Source organism: Anas platyrhynchos, chromosome 15 (assembly GCF_047663525.1).
Source record: "Anas platyrhynchos isolate ZD024472 breed Pekin duck chromosome 15, IASCAAS_PekinDuck_T2T, whole genome shotgun sequence".
Lineage (NCBI taxonomy): Eukaryota > Metazoa > Chordata > Aves > Anseriformes > Anatidae > Anas > Anas platyrhynchos.
The window spans coordinates 8,890,757-8,913,836 of record NC_092601.1 but is presented as its reverse complement, the minus strand read 5'-3'; the positions used below and the strand labels follow the sequence as shown (position 1 = coordinate 8,913,836).

The following is a 23,080-nucleotide window of genomic DNA, read 5'->3' as shown; positions in this document are numbered from 1 at the left end:
GTTGTCTGTCACTTCATGCAGGTTCCTGCCTCACCTCAGCTGCTCAGGCCCCGTCCCCTGACCCCATGCTCAGCAGAGGCAAGGTGACCACGCAGCCCCTTCCCGGGCTGCCTCTTGCCGGGCACCCCCAGGCCAGGGGCTGGCGAGCACCCGAACGGGGCCTTACTGGGTGCTGCTGGGACCGTCCCCAGGGCTGGCTGAGCACAGCTCGGGCCCAGGGCGAGCCGGGTGCTCCCACCACAGCCCTGGGCGGACGCCACAGCCCCTCTGCCTGCTCTGCCTGGCGGGCGAGCAGCTGCTGGTGGAGGCAGCGCTGCCTCCCTCCTGCCTGGGGCTGCCCGGCTCTCACCCAGGGCTGAGCTGACTCAGCAGCGGTTGCAGCGCAGATCCTGCTCCACAGGTCGGGACCGTGCAGCGCCGCGGCCCTGCTCGCCTGCGGTGTTGCAACGGGGCTGCGGGGTGGGTGGAGGGCGGTAGCACGGCTGGGCCCCAAGGGCTGCCCCTGCCTCAGCCAGCGGGGCCTGCAGCAGCTGCAGCCCAACAGCATCGGTGCCCCTGGGGTTGCTGCTGCTGCCCAAGGGCCGGCTGCAGCCCAGACCAACACCCACCACGCTCCGGACGTGCACAGCCGGGGCCCTGGAGGTGCTTCGGCACCCCAAGTGGAGCTGCTGGCTTTAGCCAGGTGCATGAACCATTTTGGAGTAACCTAACAGCGAAAGCTTTACAGAGCTGCAGCCCCCTGCGCTGCCCCAAGTCCTGCAGCCCCTTTGCCCCCCACGCTGAGGCCCCCCCGGGCACCCAATTTGGGCGCTTTGCCAGCTGCTCGCCAGGCACGAGGATGCCTGCAGGGGCGGCAGCACAGCGGCCGCAAGGAACCCCCTGGTGCTTTGCGCTGGCAGCCAAGAACGGTCCCGACTGCGAAGCGTTCAGCAAAGCCATTTATTCCACTTTCCTGCTCCCACAGATCTCCAGATAGAAACCCACGCGAGGACGTCCCCATGCCCCAGAGGGAATTCACTGCAAGTCGCTGCATACACTGGCACTCCGAGCGGGAGCCCGGCGTCGCTGCCGCTGGCCGAGTGGAGCCACGGGCAGAGGTGCTCGGCCAGCAGCCTTGTTCCTCAGCTGTGTCCACTGCAAAACACAGCTCTGTCCAAGTCAACAAAGGGCAATTCAAAACAATTAAGTTTTGTTCCTTAAAAATGAAACTGGGACCTGAATGCAGCAGTGTGTCCCTGAAATCAAAGCATAACTCTAAGGCTTCAGCACCTTCACGTAAGCACATGAACTCTCTGCAGGGGGCTGCGCAGATTGATCTGGGAAGCTCGCTAGAGTTTAATGGCCATAAAAATACATAGCTTTCCCCTGCTTCAGACAAATCCAAACCCTCCTGGCTGGACAGTGGAATCACGTGGGCAGCGTTTGCAGCCAGCGACTGGTTGGAAAGTTAGACGAAAGTCTCTAGTCTCCTCACCCACTTTTAATCAATCACAAACAGGGCAGCATCACTCCATCGCCTCAGCCACCGCCTGCGCAGCGTCTGCCGCAGCGTCTGCCCTGGGCTGCACCGGCTGCTCTGCCGCCACGGCCTCGGCCACGGGCGCAGCCGCCAGCTGCTCCAACGCAGCCTGGCTCTCCGGCACGGCCACCGGCTGCTCCGCTAGCTCAGCCGCGGCCTGCGCAGCCGCCTGGTTCTCGGCACTATCTTGAAATTCGTTGCCTGCTCTAGCAGGCCCCACCAGCTCGTTCGCTGCCTTAGCCGCTGCTGCGTGGTCGATCGCCGGCTTCTTCGGCTTCTGCGTGGCTGCCACCGCCTCGGCCAGCTTCTCCTCCGGCACCATGTTCAAGATCTTCAGGGCAAAGAGCAGCTGGAATTTGGCAGTTCCAACAAAGGAGTTGCCCAGGAAGTTTGGCAGCCCACCCATGCGGTCCTTCTGGGTGTAGAGGGGGACACGAACCATGCCCATCACCTGCAACAGCACGGAGCGCGTTTCAGCAGGGGCCGCGGTGCCCTCTGCTCGCTGCGGGAGCGAGCGGGACCCCCCCACGGCCCCACACCCTCACCCCAGGCCCCACCAGCCCACAGCCCCGGTGGCAGATCCCCCCCCACCGCCACCACCACCTGCCCTCACCTGCGCCCAGCCCTGCTGAGGCCCCTGCGCTGCCTTTCCCCGTGCCCCCAGCCCCCTGCTCTCCCAGCCCAGCCCATGGCACCCAGCCCTGGCCCTGCTCCCCCTTTTGCCCCGCAGGAGGGATCCCGCTGCCCAGGCTGCCCCAGGAGCCCCTTCTTTCCCTGCACGCCCTGCTCTGCCCTGCCTGAGGATGCTGCCGCTCACCCACGCATCTTCCTCAACCGTGCCACGACCCGGGGCCAAGCTGCCTCCGCTCCCACAGCCCCCAACACGGGGTGGGCACAGGGGGAGCCCCTCACTCTGTGCTCTGCCCCGGGGTGACCGCGGCACCCAGGAGGAAGCCGCCTTCCTGCACTGCCCTCGTGCCACGCGGGGAGGGCTCGGGGTGGAGCAATGAGCACGGCACCGCACCGCACCGGGGGCCGCGGGTCGGGCCTCGCCCGGGTCCTGGCGCCGCGGGGCTGCGGCCACGGGGGGCGGCGGGAGCCGGAGCCCTCCCGGCGCCACGCGGCTGCCGCAGGGGGCGGCCCGGCGGGGGGGAGCTTTGTCCGGCCCGGCCCGGCCCTAGCGCCCCGAGCTCCGCACGCCCCTCCCGGCGCGCCCCACCTCCAGCCCGTGGTCTCGGGAGTGCACGGCGCTGATCTCGATGGTGTGCAGCTCCTCCAGGGTCAGCTGCCGGGCGTAGAAATGTGCCACCACGCGGTGTGGCCCCTCTGTCAGGTGCGAGCACAGATAGTCAGCCTCCGTCAGGCGCACGCAGCCCAAACCCAAGCCCAGCACCCGGTTCAGACCGTCCTCCAGGGACCAGTAGCGCCGATCCACGAACCCCCCGGGGAAGCCCAGCAGGCCGTCAAAGCGCATCTGCATCTGCAACAGAGCCGCGCGGTCAGGGGGGGGCCCCGCGGCCCGGGGCGGAGCGGCCCCGGCACCCCCGCGATCCCCGCGTCCCCATCCCGGTGCCCCCGGTCCCGTCCCGGTGTCCCCGTGTCCCGGATCCCCGTCCCGCCCCCCGCTCACCAGCACGGCGTAGCGCAGCGGGATGCGGCCGAACAGCATGCCCGGGTTGGGCGCGTACAGCATGGCGTGGCACGAGTGGCTCCAGCCGGGCCCGAGCCGCATGGCCTCGTAGCGCGTCAGCGGCTTCAGCTCGGGCACGCCCGGCACCCCCAGCGTCGGCAGCGGCGGCAGCGCCCCCGCGCCCGCCGGCAGCGCCCCCAGGGCCGCCATCGCGCCCATGGCCGCCATCGCCTCGCCGCCCGCCCCGCCGCCCCGCAGCGCGCACGCGCGGAGGCCGCGGCCGCCGAGGAGGCGGGGCCGGGCGCCGGGCGGACCAATGGGCAACGGGCGCCGCCGCGAGCCCGCCAATCGCCGCGCTCCCCTCTCGCGGCCCGCCGGGGGGCGGCCAATGGGATGGGGCGGCGCGGCCCGCGGCGGGCGCCATATTAGGGAACGGCCGCACGGGGGCCAATGAGAGCGCGGCGTGGGGGGGGAGGGCGCGAGGAGCACGGCGGGAGAAAAGGAGGCGGGGCCTCCACGCGAGCAGAGCCCCACCCCTCAACTACGTCACCCGGAACCACGCCCCCTCCCTGAGCCCCGCCCCTCCATTAAACCCCGCCCCCTACCCGAAGCCACGCCCCCAGCTCTCGAGGCCACACCCACCGCCGCCCCGCCCACCAATGCCCCGCTCCCTCCCGTGACCACGCCCCACAGGCCCCGCCCCCCCCCCCGGCCCCGCCCCCTGCACAGTCTCAGCTCCGCTCCCGCCTTTATTTGGCTGCCGCGGCCGCTCCCGGCCCCGCGCCCCCCCCCGCCCTCCGCCCCCCCTCCCGCAGCCCCGGCTGGGTCCCGGGTCCGGGTGGGGCCGGGGCCGCTCAGAGCCGCTCGGGGCCGTGCTCGTCCTCCAGGTGCAGCCGCGTGGGCTCCAGCAGCAGGGGCTGCGCGGGGCCGCGGCCGGGCAGCGCCTGGGCGAAGTCGGAGGAGCCTGGGGGGGGGGAGAAGCGGGAGGTCAGCGGGGGCAGCCCCGCAGCACGGGCCCGGGGCGGGTTCGCGACCCCCCCCTCATCCCCGAGGGCCCGGCCCGGTGCCCGGGGGGTGCCGCCAGGAGGAGGAGGGGACGTACCGGTTACTCCTCTATACCGATAGAGCAGGAGTCGGGCCCCAGGGCTGCCCAGGCAGGAGGAAGGCAGACAGAGGGAAGCAGGCGTTAGAGCTGCCCGAACGCACCGCGCTGCTGTGTGCACACAGCCTGCACACACCGGGGGGGGGGGTGAGGCTCAGCTCCCCCCGGCCCTCCCCACCTGCAGGGAGCCCCGTGGCACCGGGAGGGACCCGTGGCTGCCTGGGTGGGTGCGGAGCAGCCCTGCTGGGGGCCACAGCCAGACCAGGCCCCTGGGGGCACTGCTCGCAGCCCGGAGAGGAGAAAAGGGGGAAGGACAAAGACAAAAGGGGGAGGGAGGAAGAGAGAGAAGGGGACGAGGTGCCCCTGTGTTAGCCCCCGAGCTCTGGGCACTGCTCGGAGCAGGACCCCACACGCTGACCCTGTGCCCTGGCTGTGAGCCTGCAGCGCGCTGGCACAGCTGGGAAGGTGCCAGGGGTTGGGTACGGAGCCCACAGCCCCCCCACGGGCAGCTCGGAGCCAGGAGCTGCAGGCACAGCACCCCAGGTCTGCGGCACCCCCACATCCCCAGTAGCAGGGCCGTTACCTGGCAGGTAGACGTCTACCGGAGGGTCGGTCTCAGACTGTGTCAGGCTCCTGTGCTCTCCGCAGCCGCCGTCCTGCAGCACATCTTCGACAGAGGGAGGGCAGCTTCCTGCAACCAGCCAACAGCGCTGCCCATCAGTGTAGGCTCCATTACAGGCTACCCTCCGTGTGAGGAAGGGGGCCTGGCACTGCTGTGGTCACACCGGCCCAGCTCATGGTGATTCACAGGCAGGCTGATATCCCAAAAGGCAGCCAGGATCTCACCAGGACCACAGCGGTGCCCATGGGATGAGCAGTCATAGCCAGCACTGTGCTGGGAGAAGCTGGGTCCACAGCCAGGCACTGCTCCCCTGCCGTGCAGCGTGACACGTGGCGCTGAGGGTGGGCAGCAGCTGTGTGGGCAGCAGCTGCAGGCTGAAGCCCTACCAGGCTCCAGGATCTGCTGTCCTGCGTGTCAGCCCCCCAGAGGCTGTCCCACCCCATCCCTGGGCAAGGTCTGAGCATGGGAGCAGGGCCCCTGAGGAGCGGAGGAGCCCAGCTCTGCTGAACTGAACCCAGCTACTTGTGCAGAACTTAGAGCAAGAAGAGCTGCTTGGCAAATAAACTGGGGGGAGCTGCTGACTTTTCTCCCCCACTTCCCAGGAGAAGCCCTGGTAGCTGGCTGGTGAAACAGCAGCTCAGAGCGATGGATTTCAGCAGCAAGATGGTTTTGAAGCTGTATGTCCAGCACCTGGCTGTCCCCTTCACAGCACGGCAAAAAACAAGGCCTGATGGCCGAGTGTACACTCACCCTGCTGCAGGGACAAGGCCTCCTCAATCTCCTCCCCTGCCACGCTCTGTAAGAAAGAACAGCACAAGTTACTTTGGCCTTCGCTGGGCTTGTCTCCCCCTCCAGCTTTCTCCAGAGAGCTGTACTCGAGGCCAGGGACTTGTGTCAGGGAGGAGCAAGGGGCACAGCAGCACCATGGGCAGCTTTACAGTGGCAGCAGAAGAGCCCCGTGGATGCTGGAAGAACAAAGCCCAGCTTCCAGCCCTGCCCTAAACACTGCTGGGCTCCTCGAGGATGGTGCTGGGCCAGTGTCAGCCCCACCACGCGCTGTCTGCAGCCCAGTGGGGCTCTCCCACCTCCCAGTTCCCAGGACACCTTAGGACAGGCCGTGTCCTTAGCCCTGTAGGTAAATGGAAGCGGCTCAGGCTGTTGGCTCGGGGCTACTCATGCTCATGCCCCTGTCTTTACGCTGTGACTGAGGAAGTGACGCCCCTTCAGGAGCCACCTCGTGTCCCTGTAGCCCCACAGCACAGCCCTGGCTCAGAGCAGCTCCCAGAAGAGCTCAGACTTACTTCTGGGGAGCTGGTCTCCCTCAGGACCAGCTCGCTGCCGCCCAGCGCTGGCTGTGAGTCCGAGTCCTCGGAGAGCTTCTCTTCATCCTCCTCATGGATCGGGGACGAGGGAGACCGTAGCGTGCTGCAGCAAGAGGAAGGCCGTTTGCAAGGAGCCACAGCGCTGCCAGCACCATGCTCCTGGCAGCTTCGGGGGTGACGGCTGAGGCTGCCCCCACCCCTGCCCCATCCCCTGCCCAGCATGCCCCCCACCAGCAGTAAGGCAACGCAGGAGCAGGAGCTCAAACCATGGAGCTCAGCTCACCACGGCTCTCAAAATCAGCTCTGAACAGCAGGGAACAGCAGCACTCTTGGGGCAGAGCTCTGCTGGGGTAACAGCACAGCTAGCACAGAACTCCACCACGGGGCTCCCTGCCTAGGGGAAGGTTTGGAATGGAAAATCACTGGGCAGACACGGAGCTCACTTCAAAACCGTGCCCAGCAGCCTCCCTGTGCACCACAGGACGTACAACAGTACTTCCAGCTCTGACTGCAGGTCCTGCCAAAGTGACACGGAGGCAGTCATGGTTCCTTTCTCCCAGCCTCTTTTCCTTCTCATGACAATCTGTGAAGATCACGTCCTTACATCCCTGTCACCCTTACTTAGGATGAGGCTGCAAACTTCAGTCCCCTGGGGTCCTGCCAGGCCCTGGGGTGGGCTTCGAGCTGCTGGTGATGAGGAGGTGGCAAAAAGCAAGGAGCAGCTGGAGCACAGCGAGGAGCACCATCCCCACCTGACTCAGCTTTCTGTCCCTGCGAGGGACACTGCACAGGATCCACACCTACATCCCCCAGCACAAAGCCACCAGAGGAGGCCTCAGACAACAACCGAAGGATCCCAACTCAGCATTTTGTCCTCTGAAATTCAGGGCACTTCTCTTCCCATTCTTTTGGTCCTGGGGAACTCCATGGCAAGCTGAAATCCAGCCAGGTTTCGATGTCAAACACGAGTTGAGGGAACAACTGCACTAGAAAGGGAGCCATCTCCAAGCCAACCCTTAGGGGACACGAGCTGGTGACTGTAGGCTGAGCACAGAGGTGGTACCCCAATTCTCGCACTGGCCTGAGCACCCGCTGGCTTCCTGACATTGCAGGATACCAGTGCCACCAGCAACAGGACCAGTGCCAGAGCCCTGCAAGCTCCCAGTACGTGTGGCCACAAGCTGTCGGGGCTGGCAAGAAGAGCAGACCCCTCTGTCCCTGTGCTGACCTATCTGGGGACTTGCTCCGCTTGCCCTTTTGGTGGCTGCTCTCCACGGCTCTGTCCATCCCGACCAGCGGCCGGCTCGCGGGGGGCATCCCATCCACCACGCCGGAGTAGCTGATTTCGTCGTAGAGAGGAGCTGAGGGGATGGAGGGGGAAACGGAGCGAAGGCCGTTCAGAGCTTCCAGCAGGGAAATGGGCTCGTAGCCCGGAGGGATGTTGTCAGAGCTCTGCGGGTGAGAAAGAGAGGGGCATGTTAAGAAACCCTCACCACGCTGGAGACCCCCCCGGGGGGAGGCCCAGCTGCAGCCCAGCACTGCACCTCCTGCACTGCCTCCCAGGCAGCCCAGCAGTGATCTCCCCAGATCCTTCAGGCCCTGCAGCCTCAGGTAAATGAGTTCACGCTGCCACCCAGCCGGCCACGGGCAGCCTAGCCCCCTGCAAACCAAGAGGCAAGACTGCAGCAGTCCAGGCTTAGATTAATTTAATCTGTTCTGCCCCCACATCCTCAGGGACGTGGTTCTGGGCTGTACCACAGTTGGTGTGATGCTGCTGAGCTCTGAACTGCCTGGCCACAAACTCCTGTAGCTTCTGCGCTGGATCTCCTGAGTGCAGGGCTGCAGATGACTCCCCCTCAGCAACCTGTTCCAACACAGCCACTAGTCTGAGCTGGTGGCTCAGCTGACTCACCTGTGGTCACAGAAGGAGCAAGATCTGACGGGGAAGGAGAGTGAGTGGCAGCTGGGGCCATGCATCAACCTACACCCCCTAACAAATAACCCTGGGATATTTCTGAGCTTGTGCCCAAGACCACAGCTGGGGATTGTGAGAAACCAAATCAGCTGAACAAGGAATAAGTTCACAGTTGCTGCCACCTGCAGGACACAGCTTCAAGAGCCATCCCCACAGAGGCATTTCATTTCCAGACAGCAGCTCACAGGTGCTGTTTTGTACACAGGAAGGTCAGGGAGGCAAAACCCACGGGCTCAAGTTTGGGATGCTTCCTTCTGCCTGTGAAGACCAAGGTCTGAGGGTTCAAAGCTTCATTGTGGTTCATGTCAGCAAAAGCTCAGGCCACGTGGCCCAGCTCAGAGGCTGGAGGATGATCTCTCAGCCACTGACTACAACACCCTGGCTGAAACCAGTGAGCTGTTGAACAGCCCAGAGAGACACTGCTCTGCTCTCTCTCCTGGGCCAATTTGCACTGGGCCAGCCTGAGGAAGACTGCAGCCTCCTTAATACTGTTGACAACCGGCTGCATTCCATGGGAGTACGCAAAGAGGGAACAAACAGACCCTGCCTGGTGTAGGGGCCTCCTTCACCTTCTCACTTCTGGACTCCCAGTCCCCCAGAATTGCTGTTTATCTGTCCCCAGCACGGCATTCTGTATACAAACTCTCACACCAACTTGGAGAGTTCTCAACACAACGAGCTTAATCCTTCTTGTTCCTGTAAAAGCCAAACAGCCCACAGTAGCCAGCGCTCCTGATGCAAAATCAAGCCCAGCTGTGCCTATTTGTCTACCTCTACATCCCAGCACCAGGCTAGAAAACACAGTGAGAAGCGCCCACACCAAGCTGCCAAGGGCTGAGACAAGTGAGAGGGAGCTTTTGTATGAGCCAAGGGGACAGCAGCTTGCCTACAGCCCTACAAAGCTACGGAAATGTCTTCTGCAGCCAGGCTCCAGAGTGCGGGGCTGCCCCTGAGGGTCAGCATCAGGTCCCTCTGGTGAGCTGCTCCTGCCTCGTTTATCCCTGTGCACGCAAACCAGGGAGGTCAGTGATGGTGTGTGCAGGGTGTGAGCATCTCGTCGCTACCACGGAGACAGTACTCGAGTGCTGCAGGCTGTGTGGGGGCACAAGGCAAACCCAGCGTGTTAGCAAGCCCTCGTGTGGGTAACACGTTCACGTGCTAGTGACACTGCTGGCAAGTCATCACCGTAGGAGACAAACACAACCGAGTCCACTTACTGTGTCCCTTCTAGGTTTCCTGCTGGGCAGGGAGACAGTGTTCACTTTAAGGGGTTTAATGAGACACTGCCAAGAGAAAACCACGTTTTGAAGTATTTTTTCTTGAGGTTAGTAACACAGAGACACCCAGAACGTCCTCACCTTGCTCCAGGTGACATTGCCCCCCTTCCTCTAGCTAAACACCTCGCTCTTCTTTACAACCCTTGTGGTTTCTCCCCTTACCCTATCTCTTAGCCCCGATTTTAGGCAGCAGGACTCCAACGCTGAAGAGGACGGATGGATAAAACTAGGCTGCTTCTGTGACAACCCCCTTCTGTTCCCATTAAGGGCCGTAAGATGATCTAGTGGCAGATCTCCCTCTCCTCACTCCAACCTCATGTCCTGACAGAGCCAGCCGTGCAGTAGCACTGCTCAGGCAATAAGCCCTCAGCACCCCAGAGACGTGTGACGTGGCCCTGAGGCCACCAGCACCGCCTTTTCCATCCCACGCTCACTCAGCTGCTTGCCAGACCCTGATCTCAAAGCAGCCTTTCTGGGAATCCCAGTGCCAAGGGACTTCATCAGAATGCGCTGCCACGCAGGTGTGCGTGCAAGTCAAACTGTCACCCATATTTGCCCAGCCAGGTGCCCTGAGTCTGCCAAATTTCTGTACCTTCACGTAACTAACCCAGGAAGGGAAGGTCCCAGCTCTTCAGAAGGCCCAAGAGGCCAAGCAAGCTGCGCACACGCTGCCTGCCCAGGCTGAGAGCAGCACGCAGTGTGTACCAGGCGGTGAGTTATACTTACGGAGTGCTCGTCATGGTCAACGCTCTGTGCCAGAACGGGGCTGAACGACACCGGTGACAGAGCCCCTGGCTTTTTCCTCACGGCTCGGATCTGCAGCAGGGCGCGGAAGGCTGGGAGAGAAGAGCAGGCAGGTGAACACACGGCCGTACCAGCTGCATGCTGCAGCTGCTCGTCAGCCAGAGAGCTGCCTGTGCTGGCAGGGAGCATGCCAAAGCCAAGCACTGCGGTCTGGCTGCTGGACAATCACACCTGACACTGTACAGCATGGTAAGAAAGGCCGTGCTCAGCCTTGGGCAACACACCGCAAGCTAAAGAATGGTGGGGAGCTCATGTAAAACCACTTTGGGTTCATTCAGACCCCACAAGTCTCAGCCATGGGGTCCAGCTGACCCTGAATGTCCTCTCAGCACCAGGCCTGCTATCAGCTGCTCGCTGGCCAGTGCTGTGCTGGTGAGAGACTCCACGACAGCAAGAGGGTGCTGGCTAAAATCCTGTCTCCAGCAGTGATCCCTCGGCCCTCCCACCACAACAGCTTTGATCTCCACTCCTTGCCCGTTTTCTATCTGCAGATCTTTAATATTGCTAGTTCCTCGGTGCCAAAGGTGCACGAAGCAGCCAGCCAGCTGTTCTGCTGCAGCTGTGAGGACTTGCTCGTGCACAAGGAAAGCCCAGGCATCTCCTGATTCCTTGCTGCACCCAGCCGCCCGCTAGATCGGCCAAAAGCCAGAGGACAGAGGTGCAAATCTATCCTTGCTGCATCTGCGCTCCCCAGATGCAGATTCCCAGGAAGTCTGACACAGGGATACTTTTCAAACAAATACATCCTAATCCCCCCCAGAATACAGACGAAATAACGCTGTTCCATGTTTTACGTTGTGCTACTTATAGGCAAGGCTGTCTGGCACTTTCTCTGATAAGATCTTGCTTTCAGTTACTGCATCTTTGCCAAGTTTGCACTGCTCAGGCTTACTTTCTCAGGCCAAACATCTGTCTTAGGCTCTTTTTTTTCTTTCCCTAAGAAGTTTCAGTAAGGAACAACGAAACACCTCAGAGACCAAGCAGAGGGTAAAATGCACGATCTCCCTATTCCAGCCACAACATGGGCATTTTCTCCAGGCTCCTATGTCTCTGTGCCTTTGTGAAGGGAATTCAGCAAGTGCTGCCTGAGTGTCAGAATGGATATTTCACCTTTTCCCCCCTCTGGGAGCTGAGCAATGCAGGTTTAAGCAGAACCTCCCAGCTCTCCTGAGAGCCTTGAGCAGGAGGAAGATCGGGGCTGTGCACTCACTGCCCACCCTGCTGGCTCCCTACAGCAAGCAGGCAGAACCACCAGGCTGACCCCCACGCAAAAGGGCAAAGCAGGAGTACGCCGAGTAAGAGGAGAGGTCTGCACAGAAGCAGTTTGAGGTTTCCAGCAGCTTTGCTTTCAGCCACTGCTCTGTACCACCTTCCCCTCCTGTCGTGGCTGGCCCCAGGAGGCTCACCTCGCTCCCTGCACTCAGTAAGACCTACCAGCAGCGCACCAGCTCGCTCCAGACAGCGAGGAGTGCTGCAGCCACTGTCAGATCTGCATTGGGAACTGGAGACCCCAGCCCCGTGGGTGACTAACACAGGGCCAGGGGAGCACCACGCAGAGCAACCTGGGTTTTCAGTCTGTTTTAAGAAAAAATTTGAGGGAGTCACACTAACAGCAGCAGGATGGCACCAAGCCAGTGCTGCAGTTTCAGCTGCACCAGAGCCAGTGCTGCCAGACACCTCGCCTAGCGGGTGGGGACCAAGCAAAGGACTGCAAACTGACTGTGCTCTCGTCTCTGCCTCTGTGGTGGTGAAGATTACATGAGGTAGTCAGAGGGAAAAAAAATAAAAATCATGCAAAGTTCTTGGAGAGTCCTCCAGCGGGGCTGGGTGCTGCCTAGGCCAGAGACACTCAGGATAAGATTCTGCGTTCCCTCCTTTGGGAGATTTTCCACCTTCCTCACCAAAACACAAGAACCACCTACCTGGCACTTCTCAGAGCACCTGCACCTTCAGAAGAGAGGGAGAGGAGAGGACAAACGCCGAGGGAGGCGCTGGACAAAGGGCTATTCTCCCACATCCTCCCTCCCTATTCAGCTGGAGGTGCCAGGAACCTCCAGACATCAGTCTGAGCAGCAGCATGTTTTGTGCTGAGCCTTGGGACAGGGTAAATGAAACACAAACTCATCCTCACAGCCCCTGCTGACCTAACAGGAAGCGAGGAAGGCAGGAAGACGCCCTTGTTTCCTGGGCACATACTCACGCAGCCTGCAGATGGGGCAGTTGTTGGCCTGGTAGCGCAGGGTGTCAGCGCAGGAATTGCACAGGCAGAGGTGTCTGCAGGGCAGAATGAGGGTGTCGCGGAGATCCGACAGGCAAACCACACACTCGTTGCTGTTGTCACTGTTCTCGTCATCTGAAGGCTGCAAGAAGAGGAAAGGCTTTGGCATGCAAATGGAAGAGGCCACGCTGAACTGCCAAGGGACTGCGCAGCCTGGGGACATTTCCCACCCAAAACTCCGTGAGAGCGCTGCCATCCTCTTTCTTCTGCTCTCAACAGGCAGTTCTCAGGGAGAACGAGTGCCAGCCCACGCGGCCCTGCTGCAGACATCCCTTCCTCACAGGGCTCTGCTCCGAGCTCTCTAACAGCCAGGGAGCAGTGCTGCCAATTCCCAGCACAGCTGTCTGTTCCCAGAGCCGTGCTCAGAGCAGCAGGGAGCCCCTCTGGGACAGGGATCCCCTTGGCAGAGGGGGACAAAGAACAAGCTCCTGCCTGCCACCAGCCTGGAAATTCCCAAGGGGTGCATGGGGCAGGCTCCCGGCAGCAGAGCCTTTCTGCCCCACATCTATGGAGGGCAGGTTCCCAGGAGGGGCTGCTGAGTGCAGCAGGTGAGGCTGTGCTGGGTCCAGACAGAAGGAAGCATCCCAGCTGTGCCTGGCGCAGGTTCCACAGCTCCTCTGACCGAGTGGGTGGCTCTTCTGACATCCTTCCCAGTCCCTGGTGCTGGCACAAGCTTCGATGTAGCTGTAGAACCAGCCTGGGGTGCTGGGCTGCTCACAGCTAACCTGGCAAAAAGGTTGTGGTGAACCCATTCAATGTGAACCTGCATCGTGCTACTTTTTCCATCCCTCAGAGCCCTACAACTTGGATCAGAGTCACCCAAGCAAGCTAATTCTGGCAGGAGAAGCACACCCTCCTACCACAAGGGCTCAGCACTGACCCCTGTAGCCCCCCAGTCTCCTTACCAATGCCACAAAAGTTACGCCAGGGCCCAACAAACTGGTAACCCAGCATAGGTGCCCCTCCACTTTTACCTGTTCCCATCAGAACCACTTCACGAGGCCCCTTTGGTGCTCCGGGGCTAACATGTGCCACACCACGGGGAACTTTGGTGTAAACAGCCGTAAACAGCATCTGCTGCTGCCACATCCACACCTGCCCTTCTGGCTGCCAGCAAACGGCTGCCAGCCTGCCTGTGCCATCACATGCACTCCTCGGCTCTGTGGGAGGTGGGGAGGGGAGGTTTTTTGTTTTCCTGGTCATATGGCTCACTAAGTGTACCAGGAAGAACAGAAATGGTCCCAAGCCACCTGCCTGATAAACCACACGTGCGATGGCTGGATCAAGAGATTCGTCCCATGATCCTGGCTAGACCTAAACAGCTTTTAATCCTCTTAAAAAGATCGGGTGAAAAATAAATCTTCTCCCTCCTGCCTCTGCAGGTGTTACCTGTTGGCACAGGCAGAGATCACAGTATGCTTTGGGCAGGACACCACGTTACTTGGAGAGGAAGTCTGGCTTCTCCTTTGTTTGCAAATCACACGCTAATAGACACAGAGCAGTCCAAGGCCGGTGCTTGGTATGCTCTGCAGCCCAGGTGGCAGCAAAGGGCAGCTCTGCATAAGGCTAAAGCAAGCACGAAGCAGTCACACAATCCGCCTGGGGCTATGCAGCACGACAGGCAGTGGTTTTGGTTAAAGCATCTGTGTACACATCCCTTGACGTTAATGATGCCTCGCTGCCTCCCATGGGTGACTCCCGCTTGCTCTCTGGGCAAGCAAGCCCTACACAGCTCAGTTCCCTGCACTGCAACAGCAACTGGGAAGCACCTAGACTGGCCAGTGGCCTCAGGGCACCAAAGGCAGCCTCAGGACTGCCCCTCCAGGCTCTGAAACACCTCTTCCCAGCAGTGCCCACCCCAGGGAATATCCTGAAGAGCCTACCACTATCTAAAATGATCTCAGCACAGCCCCATTGATAGTTCAGGTCTTATAACAGTGAAGAGGGCTGCCATCCCTAGGCTTCCCCAGCACCTGCAGTAACGCCACCGACTCAGTGGGCATTTTGGGAAGCGTCTTCATATTGCCCTGCCAAAACCTGTAAATAAGCTTGAAAGTAGAAGGTGCAGGCTGGAAACCCGCCCCTCAGGGAGCAGGAGCCCTCTGAGCGCCTTTACCTTGGTCTCTTGGTTGTTTTTGTTCTCGATGCCGTAGATCTCCTGAAGCAGGTAGCTCACCCGGTCAACCTGGGGAAGAAGACAGCGGTTAGAGTGCCAGCCACCCTGTCACTGCTGTTTCGTGATCATCTTCCCTCCCTTCCTGAGTTAAAATGTCCACATGGCACCCATAGCAACCAGCTCCCCTAGAGCTGCTGGAAAATGTTCATAAAAACAAATATCACAAAGGATGGCTTGGAGAACGAGTCTGTCCCTGCTCCAAAGCGGTGCCTGTCTCATCTGGTCTGAGCTGAGAGCCCAACTGGCCACTTAAAACACTGTCAAGAACACACACTCTGCTTGTCTCAGAGATCACGAGGGAACACATGCCCAAAGCTCAAATAAGCCTGAGGCAATTGGCCTTCCACAGCCCCTTCTTTCCATGAAGCACAGCTTAACTTTAGCCAAGATGAATTTCCACCCACCTTTGTAAGCACCACGTTAGTGCAGTGTCACTCATTGCTGTCTCCAGGCCCTTGGTGGCATCTCTAAACTGGAGTTTGGCAACAGAAAGCAATGCCAGGCACAAGTGGGAATTGTTCACAGCCCCAAGTCTCACAGGATTTGCTGCTGCACAGCTTCCCCAGAGCAAGGTGCGCTCCTCCTCACAAACCCAGCAGCAGGTAGCATGGAGAAGCAGCTGCAAGGTACCCAGCTGACACACAGAGCGAGTAAGGGAAGGAAATGCCTTCCTGGCAGCTCCAGCAGCTGCCCAGTTGACACCAAGCAGTGAAGCCAAGCCACTGGGTTTCAATGGCTTCGATGGCCGTGTTTCAGTGGCTCACCATTCTCCCAGGGCTTTTGGCATTTCCAGGTGCACTCAGCCTCTCTCCCTCTTCTGTCAAGCCAGGTGCTCAGAAGAGCAACGGCTGTGCAGTGGGCTTCCAGTGATGCAGAACACACCACATGCCAAGATGGGGGCAGAAGCTAGTTAGATCCATCCTGCTCACCAGTTTCAAAACACTCTGAGCTGGGATGCAGCAGCTTTAACAAACTAATTCCAGAGTCTCCCAGCTTAACTCGGCGTGCAGCTTTTACAGACGATCTGTTCTAGGCCTGCATTTCAAGGCAATGAGGTCAGCAGTTGGACTGCCGAGCAAAATGCTCTGCAGTGTCTCACAACTCACCCAGGAAGTTTGGGAACAATTATGTGGGAGCTGTCCTTTTATAACTCGACATTTCAAAGAGATTCTTGTTACAGCATCCTGGCTCCTCGGAGGATCGTGATGAGTGATAGTGAGTGCAGAAGTGGTCTGCTCAAAGAGCAAAAGATGTCAGGAAGGGAGAGGCGAGAGTCTCTGCAGGATTTTGTATCCATTTTACTGCTTGCCTCTAAAAACCCTGTGAGAACCTCAAATCACAGCGAGAAAAGGATGAGCAGTGCAAGAGAGATTGTTGTAGTAAGAGCTACAGGTTTAAAAGCAGTAAAATAAATGGGTGAATAAGGAGGAGCAGGTGATATTGCACAATGCAGTCCTTCACCTTCTCGCTCCTCCAACGCATCCTGCACCACATCATCCTCCCAAAGGCTTCTGTTGCTATATACAGCCTCAGCTGAGGCACACGGGAGCCACTGGCCAAGTCCAGGTCGTGTTTTTCTGCTTTTCCATCTGTTTGTATTCAATCCTGTTCTTTTTTTTTTTTTTTTAAACAGGTTGGTACATACATTATAACTGATCTTGGCTGAGAGATCAAAGCAGCCAAGCTCATTAGCTGCTGCTTCCTGCTCCCAAAGAGCTTTAGAGATCAATGCATGCACGAGGCACCTGGGAATCCTGGCAATGGCGAGGAGGGGAAGGCAAAAGAAAAGCAGTGATGGGGAAGCATTTACAATATTATACGGATGGATTACTCCCAACATACACTCCATACTGCTGCTCTATGCTCTCATGGGTGCAGATGCTACACTAGTTTTGGTGGTACTGTGTGTTCTTCTAGCAAGAGCTTGCTTCTATTTTAAAAGCCATAAGAGAGAACATATAAGCATTAAATTTTACAAACTGCCAAGGAAAAAAAAAAAGTACCCACAACCAAACACTGAGTGGGAAGGATACACGCTCTGCCAGTAAGGACACACAAGCACACGCTGTTTCACTGCAGGAGTCAGCTAACCATGTTGTGGCAGGGTGGGAACCTCCCTGGAGAGCACTTCCAGCAAGACAGGCCTCCGTTTGGGAAGTCCGGAGTGCTAAATGGAGAACGGAGCACACGGGGCAACAGTGTGCACAACGATCCAGCACCGAGTCAGAGAGCTCACAGACACGTAAGTACTGTCATTAAAAAAAAAAATAAGGCAAGATAAACAAGCTGCTTTTTGTCAGCTCAGGAACGTATTGCTTGTCTCCGAGCAGAAGAAAATGTGAGAAAGGTGGGGTTGGCATCACGCTGCTCTGCTCCACACAGCTGGGCAGCCTTTCCCAGCAGAGCACACGAGCTCTCCCTTCAGAAGCGTGGCTCTTCTGGATGTTCCCACTCCAAACCTGCCTCTGCATGCTCTGTGGACTCCTTTCTGGAACCATCTCTGACTGTCAACACCACGTGTGGGACCTAGCCAGGAACTGTGCTGCAACAAAGCCAAGTTAAGCGCGGAGGAGCAGAGGGCTCAGAACAGACATCGGGCTGGAGCAGCCAGTAACTCACCACCAGCACTGGGATAAAGCTCAGACAGCAAGGGCTAATATTGCCTTTGCTGGGCACGAGCGAGTCTGAAGGACAGGCTGGGAGTTTCTGCACAGCACTGGTGAGACAGGCGGTGAATTGCTGCACAGCTTTTATATGCATGAGTACCTGATACCATTTGGTGGCTCTTTTCTGACCTGGGCCATCTTAGGTCAAATGACATCCCTGAGTTCATCAGAAAGCATCTAATCTAGACACTTAATGACCTTCTTGGTACCAAAAGGCCATTTAATTCAGATGAGAGGAATCCTAGCCATCATTGAGCAGCAGCTCAAGTCGAACACAAAGCAGAAACACGGCACACACCCAACGGTGAAGGGATCACCCCTCAGCACACACCCTGCAGTGAGGCTGGGGGATCCTCACCAGGCACCTTCCTGGGACAGATGCCTCAGTGCAACGCAAGCTCCAGGGCACAGCCCAAGAGCCAGGTAAAAGAGCAGCAACACACGGGCAGCCCGTGTGGATGGCCTGAAGGATTGCTGACTTCTAGCTCCACTCCAAAGCTCGAGAATGAAAAATGTCCTCCAGCAAGCAGGAGCGATTCACCCCCCTGAAGGCCCACGACAGGGAACTCTGTCTTCTCAGAGAAAGAACCCCTCTCTGTATAGACATTCCAGAACAGGAAGCCTGAGGCTTTTTTTTTTCCCCCCATCCACTTTTTTTTTTTTTTTTGGAGTGGACTCAAAGGAAAACCAACCAGCTCCCTGTTCTTCCAGCTTGTCTTCCACGGTCATGTAACTGCTGACGGTGGCTGACTGAAAACCACAGCTCATCGCCTGATACATTTCACGTTCCCCTCCGGTCTCCCCACACCCTCGAGGCTCTCACCCCACCGCAAGCAAGCTGAGCAGCTCACGCTGGGGCTGCGGCACAACGCTGGGTGCAGGGACCCTGATTCGTGCAGTTCTGGCCAGTCCAGGGAGACCAAGCCATGCTGTACTTAACGTTTATTCCAAACTATAATAAACTGTCAAGGGCAAGAAATTTGCACCTTCTGCCCCAAAGACCAGCTCTGTAAGCACCCAGTTTCAACACGGCTTAGAAATTTTGTCTGAACACAGTTTGCAAGACAGGTTCTGCAGACAGAAAGCCATTTACAGCTGCTGCTTCGAGGCAGCCAGTTTGCATCTGCATCAGGAAAGGGACTGTTCATCCTAACGCAGTCATCGGACAAGAAAACATGCTGGAACAAAAAAGGCAACCAGAAGTCAGAGCAAAACGATTTTTAGAGGATAAAAGCGAAGACTGTCTGTCAGTTCATCCACGCTGGGAGCTAGTTCTTGAAAACGGGGTAGTCCAAAGTACTGTAGAAGTGCCTGAGGAAGAGGAGGGAGCACCAAAAAGCCAGGAACTGAACTATGCCTGGAGGAGGTAAAGCTGGAGAAGATGAGGGGCTTCAAAGCGTAAAGTTTGGGGAGTGGAGGACAAAAAGACAATGCAAAAATGCATTTCTGCAGCATGAAGCACAAATCTAACCTTATCCGTGATTATCCCTCCTGGATGACAATGCACATACTGTATGTTCAGGAACAACGGTGACAAGGAGGCCGCTGCACGGTGCGTGTACTGCGGTGAGGATGGAGGTCACAGCAGCACGGATGGCAACAGCCAAGTTTCCAAGCAACACAGAAGAAATCACAAGATGTGGGAAGAATCCAGACAGATCGAGTGAGTAATTCTCAGACCTGACAAGAGCTCCAGCAACGAAAAGGATCACTGCCAGCAGGCGCAGGAATGGTGGGAGGAAGCTGGTCAGGTACTGAAAGTCCCCTCACCTCGGTCAAGTTTTAAATACAGCACTGCTCTGTGAGAACGAGCGACCACCAGAGATCCCACTGCTCTCAGTACAAGATCTGCTGAATTCCTGCCTCTTAAGGCCATGCACCAGATTCACATCAGCTTGAGCTGACCTAACCTGAAGAGCATTACCCTTCACACAAAGGCAGGATGCATACTGGAGCTGTCAGGCTATTTAAGAGTTTTTCAGGAATCAGGGTGTCTCCCAGACACACTTGACCAGCTCACTTCTATCTTTTATGTTATCTCTTCTCTTTCTCCAAGACGTTTCAATTTGATCCTTGCAGCAGAATATCTACCAAGCTTCCTTTCAGAAGCTTAAACTCTTAGCCATCTTAGCAGTTTGCAGTTGCTTATGTACCTCCCTCTGTGCAAGACAGCATGCAATTACAGTCTTGATGAAGCTTTGCACAGCTTCTGTGCATCACACCACACGGGGCTGGGCTAAAGAGGGCTCTGGAACCCTAATGTTCTCCTGTCTGCCAGTCTCCCTTCCCCTTATAACGTGTGCCTCAGTCCCTTGGGACATCTCCAAAGATATTATGGACACAAAAAGGAAGCCTGTGTGGGGAGAAGATACACGCAAGACCCCCCAGTATCTTAATGCATATGCATGTGGAAATCCAGCAGTTTTCTGCCTCCGGGTAGGACACAGGGTAAAAGATATCCTTCCACAGCACAACACACACAACCTAAAGTCACTGGGCAGCGTGGACAAATAGACGTGCTTCGCATTACTAACACACACAGTGCTTAAGCTCACTTATGTAAACATAATTTACTTGCACCTGTGCAGAGATGAAAGCATCAGTTCTGTGCTACACCTAGCAGGGCTCCTCCAGTTCTGTATTCAAGCAACAAACACATGCAAGGCAGGAATGTATATGGAAGCCTGGATCTATACAAAGTGCCTGACTCCCAGAGAAGGACAAAGAGACCCACACAATTGCTCAGCCAGCCCCGTGCTGCTGTATTTGTTCCCCAACACACCCAGCTGCACAACATCTAACCTAACATTAAGCAGCAGCTCGTTGCCTTTGCTTGTGTTATCAGAGCTAACCAGCAGAGATCTCGGGCTCTTGGTGAACTAACATCAAAGCTTCCCGTTGGGTACAGCTGGGTATCTGTGGGACACCAGTAAATGTCTTTAATTAACAGGAAACAGGTACTCACGATCTGCTTCTGCTTTAATGGCTTCACAGAGTAACTGCCATCAACGTGCTAGGAGGAAAAAAAAAATGCATTAAACAAAGTGTACAAATTAAGACAGACTCATGACCAAAACTGACTGCTAGCTAAGGGAAGGGTGGCACGTGCATCTAACCAGGAAAACCTGACTAGCAGTCATTCCCAGCAGGCAGTGGAACGGGATGTCAGCATGCTCCTGGTCCCGTCCAGCACGGAGCTGGATGGACTTGGCTCAGGTTAAACCTGGCTGAAGGGGACTGGAGCATACACAAAAATCCACTGGCACACCGGCTGCTTTCAGGTTTGAAGCAGTTCAACTGGGTGCGAACACTTCTTCAGCAAGTCCAGCAACATTTGGCAGGAGGTGTTTGTCAACACCCTAGATAACATCCAGAGTCAGAGCCACTCCTGAGGCCAGAGCCCCAGGAAAGCCGGGGGTGGCAGGGGCTGAGCAGACGTGTCCACTAGGTGCAGTCTAAACCAAGCGCTCCACATCACCACCTTCAGAGATGCAGCGACCACCTCTGGCGTTTCATTTGCTCAGTGGCAGCAGGCACAGCTGGACCAATCCTGCATATACCCGGTGTTAGGAAGTGTGCTGCTGCTATTGTCTCCATCACCCACATGGGCCAAATAAACCCAATCCAACTAACTCTTCCCCCAGAGCACTGAGAGCAGGGAAGGAGATTCAGGAGAAACTCCAGCAGGCCCTGCTGGTGTGAACAGTTGCAGACATGCATCTGTTTGATGAATTAGTTTCAGGAGAAAGAGACAACAACATTACACCAAAAGACAAAACATTCATGTTTTCCAGGCAAACACAAAGTGTCAAGTGCCAAGTTTCTGCCTTTGAGAGACCTGCAAGGCCAGTGTCAAGGTTGCTATTCTGCTCTTAAAGATGCACACGAATAGCAAGCTACCAAGGCCTGCTGGACTATCAGTTCTCTGAGAAAGCTCCAGCAATCAGGAGCAGTGCTTATTAGCAAGAACCTCCTCTGGATTTATGTACCTACACTTCAAAAGCTGAAGCTATTCTAAGGATGGGGAATACATTTTAATTAAGCAGGAAAGAGAAAACTCAACAAGCACTTTGCCCTCTGACCTTTAATAAAAACAAAGATCTGGATCTTGTTTTCAGCATTCAGCTGAAAGATCATACACAAGAATTGGCCCCACTGGACAGCATCTCCCTCTCACAGCACACAGACAGGAAAAAGAAGGGAAACAGCTTCATTCCTGGAGCTCAGACCTGGACACTGGACATAAGACAGCACTGAGGGAATGGCCTGACCAGCTTTAGTTGGTTGCATTTTGTTGTATCTTTGTTCAGCTCTCTGAACACAAAGGGACATTTGCCATCATCTCTGTGTATCCAGAGAGCCCAGAAGCTCTGCATGGTCCATGGAAATTAGCTATAATCCTTGAAATCCTTCTTGCAGAGCTGGAGCAGTTCAAGCCACTTTCCAAACTCATGAGTCAGAAGTTTCCAAAGCTTCACTTTTGCCCTCATATTAACACATTCCCAGTACTCACCAGACCGCTCTGCAGGGATTGGCACTGTTTTCCTGCCCCTGAGCCAGCTGCATTACTGTTTGCTCAGGGTTTACAGCTGTCTGGGACTGAAAACATTACTGAACTGGAAAACATCACACCAGCTACAACAATCTCCAGCATATTTAACATGCACAGGTCAATGTGGCACCTACTCATATCAGTCACAGCCCAGGTGCTATTTTTCACAACTGTGGGGACTAGACCTTCTCCACTGGAAGATGCCTTGGGGATGGATATTTCTGTAAGGCACGATTATCAAGTGCTGACCATGAGATGCTACAATGGGAAGCTGGGACAAATCCAAGTCCAAGGGAGAGCTCTGCTCCCTGACCACAGAGGCTGGGCTTACTTGCTGCAACGGCACTAGGTTTGGATACGTGGAAAACAACAATTAGACACACTCCTTGTAAGGAAAAACTATACTTGCATTTCTAGATCCAGAACAACCTGAAAATAGCTACAACCAAAAATCTCTCAAGGCAGCAGCCAGAGGAACACAGGTGAGTCTCACAGATGGGGAAGGTAAACACATATGGAATACTTCAAAATCAGGTAGCAACATGCAGGAAACTCGCGGTCTCATCTGCTTTTCTTTCCTCAGAAATGGCTGACCATTCCTTTTGCAAGGCTAGGAGGTCTCTGTCTACAGTGCTGTTCCACCAAGAGGGCTCTGAACTCTACAGCCTTAGCCAGTGCCTGCTGCCCACACCGTCCTCTCCCAGGTGCTGCTGAACAATGAGTGAGCGATTCCTGAGTGCTCATTCTTTGGTATCAGCTGGATGAGGCAACCAGAAGGACAACAACCCTGCCCTAGTTCCAGGGGTGCAGCAGCTGCCTATCTCATTTCTCACAAATCCCTAATTGTCTGGAGTAAGTTCAACACATACTGAGTCCAACAAAAAGAGTGACTGGAACACTCAGGGCACCTTGCAACCACAGGGCTTCCTGAGGACTGACTGTGCTTCCCAGGCCTTCTGACTCAGCTTGTCACCATCCACACTATCCACCTGGGAGGAGCAGGATTAAGACCTGGCAACTTACTCCTGGACATGGCAGGAACCAAGCAGACCAAGGAGAAGTCAGCCCACATGCCAGCCTAGAAGCGTAGAGTCCCCACCAGCACAGCATTGATGCTGCTTCCCTCTATGTGCCCAACTCTGCTCCAGCATCTCTTG

The 23,080-nt window shown here is 56.9% G+C and overlaps 2 protein-coding genes across 7 annotated transcripts in view; both read right to left on the bottom strand.

The window, feature by feature from the left end:
* Positions 1–925: 925 nt before the first annotated feature.
* Positions 926–3,429, bottom strand: NUDT16L1 (nudix hydrolase 16 like 1). 3 transcript variants are annotated; one of them, XM_072023713.1, is made up of 4 exons: positions 3,150–3,428; positions 2,924–2,999; positions 2,739–2,845; positions 926–1,970 (listed from the first exon to the last, which is right to left on the bottom strand). In XM_072023713.1, exons 1-4 carry the CDS (start codon positions 3,375–3,377, stop codon positions 1,506–1,508), a joined length of 876 nt encoding a protein of 291 aa, XP_071879814.1. In that variant the 5' UTR covers positions 3,378–3,428; the 3' UTR covers positions 926–1,505. The 3 variants fall into 3 exon arrangements, with proteins under 3 accessions (XP_071879814.1, XP_027324557.3, XP_071879815.1); XM_027468756.3 differs by having other exon boundaries at positions 2,739–2,999; positions 3,150–3,426; XM_072023714.1 differs by lacking the exons at positions 2,739–2,845; positions 2,924–2,999 and having other exon boundaries at positions 3,150–3,429.
* Positions 3,430–3,885: 456 nt separating this feature from the next.
* The window catches only part of MGRN1 (mahogunin ring finger 1), a 49,374-nt gene continuing 30,179 nt past the window's right edge, over positions 3,886–23,080 (bottom strand). Inside the window, exons 8-18 of one of the 4 annotated variants that reach the window (XM_027468754.3) lie at positions 20,337–20,384; positions 14,646–14,714; positions 12,452–12,611; positions 10,174–10,283; positions 9,388–9,453; positions 7,424–7,647; positions 6,175–6,298; positions 5,624–5,669; positions 4,835–4,942; positions 4,252–4,295; positions 3,886–4,113 (exon numbers count right to left, since the gene is read on the bottom strand). In XM_027468754.3, the coding sequence (XP_027324555.1) occupies positions 4,255–4,295; positions 4,835–4,942; positions 5,624–5,669; positions 6,175–6,298; positions 7,424–7,647; positions 9,388–9,453; positions 10,174–10,283; positions 12,452–12,611; positions 14,646–14,714; positions 20,337–20,384 (996 nt within the window). In that variant the 3' untranslated portion in view covers positions 3,886–4,113; positions 4,252–4,254. The remainder of the gene's footprint in view (positions 4,114–4,251; positions 4,296–4,834; positions 4,943–5,623; positions 5,670–6,174; positions 6,299–7,423; positions 7,648–9,387; positions 9,454–10,173; positions 10,284–12,451; positions 12,612–14,645; positions 14,715–20,336; positions 20,385–23,080) is intronic. The other 3 variants (XM_027468752.3, XM_027468755.3, XM_027468753.3) reach the window with 3 other exon arrangements.

Excerpts from the sequence above, each read along its gene's own strand:
- NUDT16L1 (XM_027468756.3), bottom strand. The coding sequence starts at position 3,377 with ATGGCGGCCATGGGCGCGATGGCGGCCCTGGGGGCGCTGCCGGCGGGC. Across the intron at positions 3,000-3,149 it reads CGCTGCGCTACGCCGTGCTG|ATGCAGATGCGCTTTGACGG; the intron begins GTGAGCGGGGGG and ends GCTCTGTTGCAG. Across the intron at positions 1,971-2,738 it reads CCCGAGACCACGGGCTGGAG|GTGATGGGCATGGTTCGTGT; the intron begins GTGGGGCGCGCC and ends GTGCTGTTGCAG.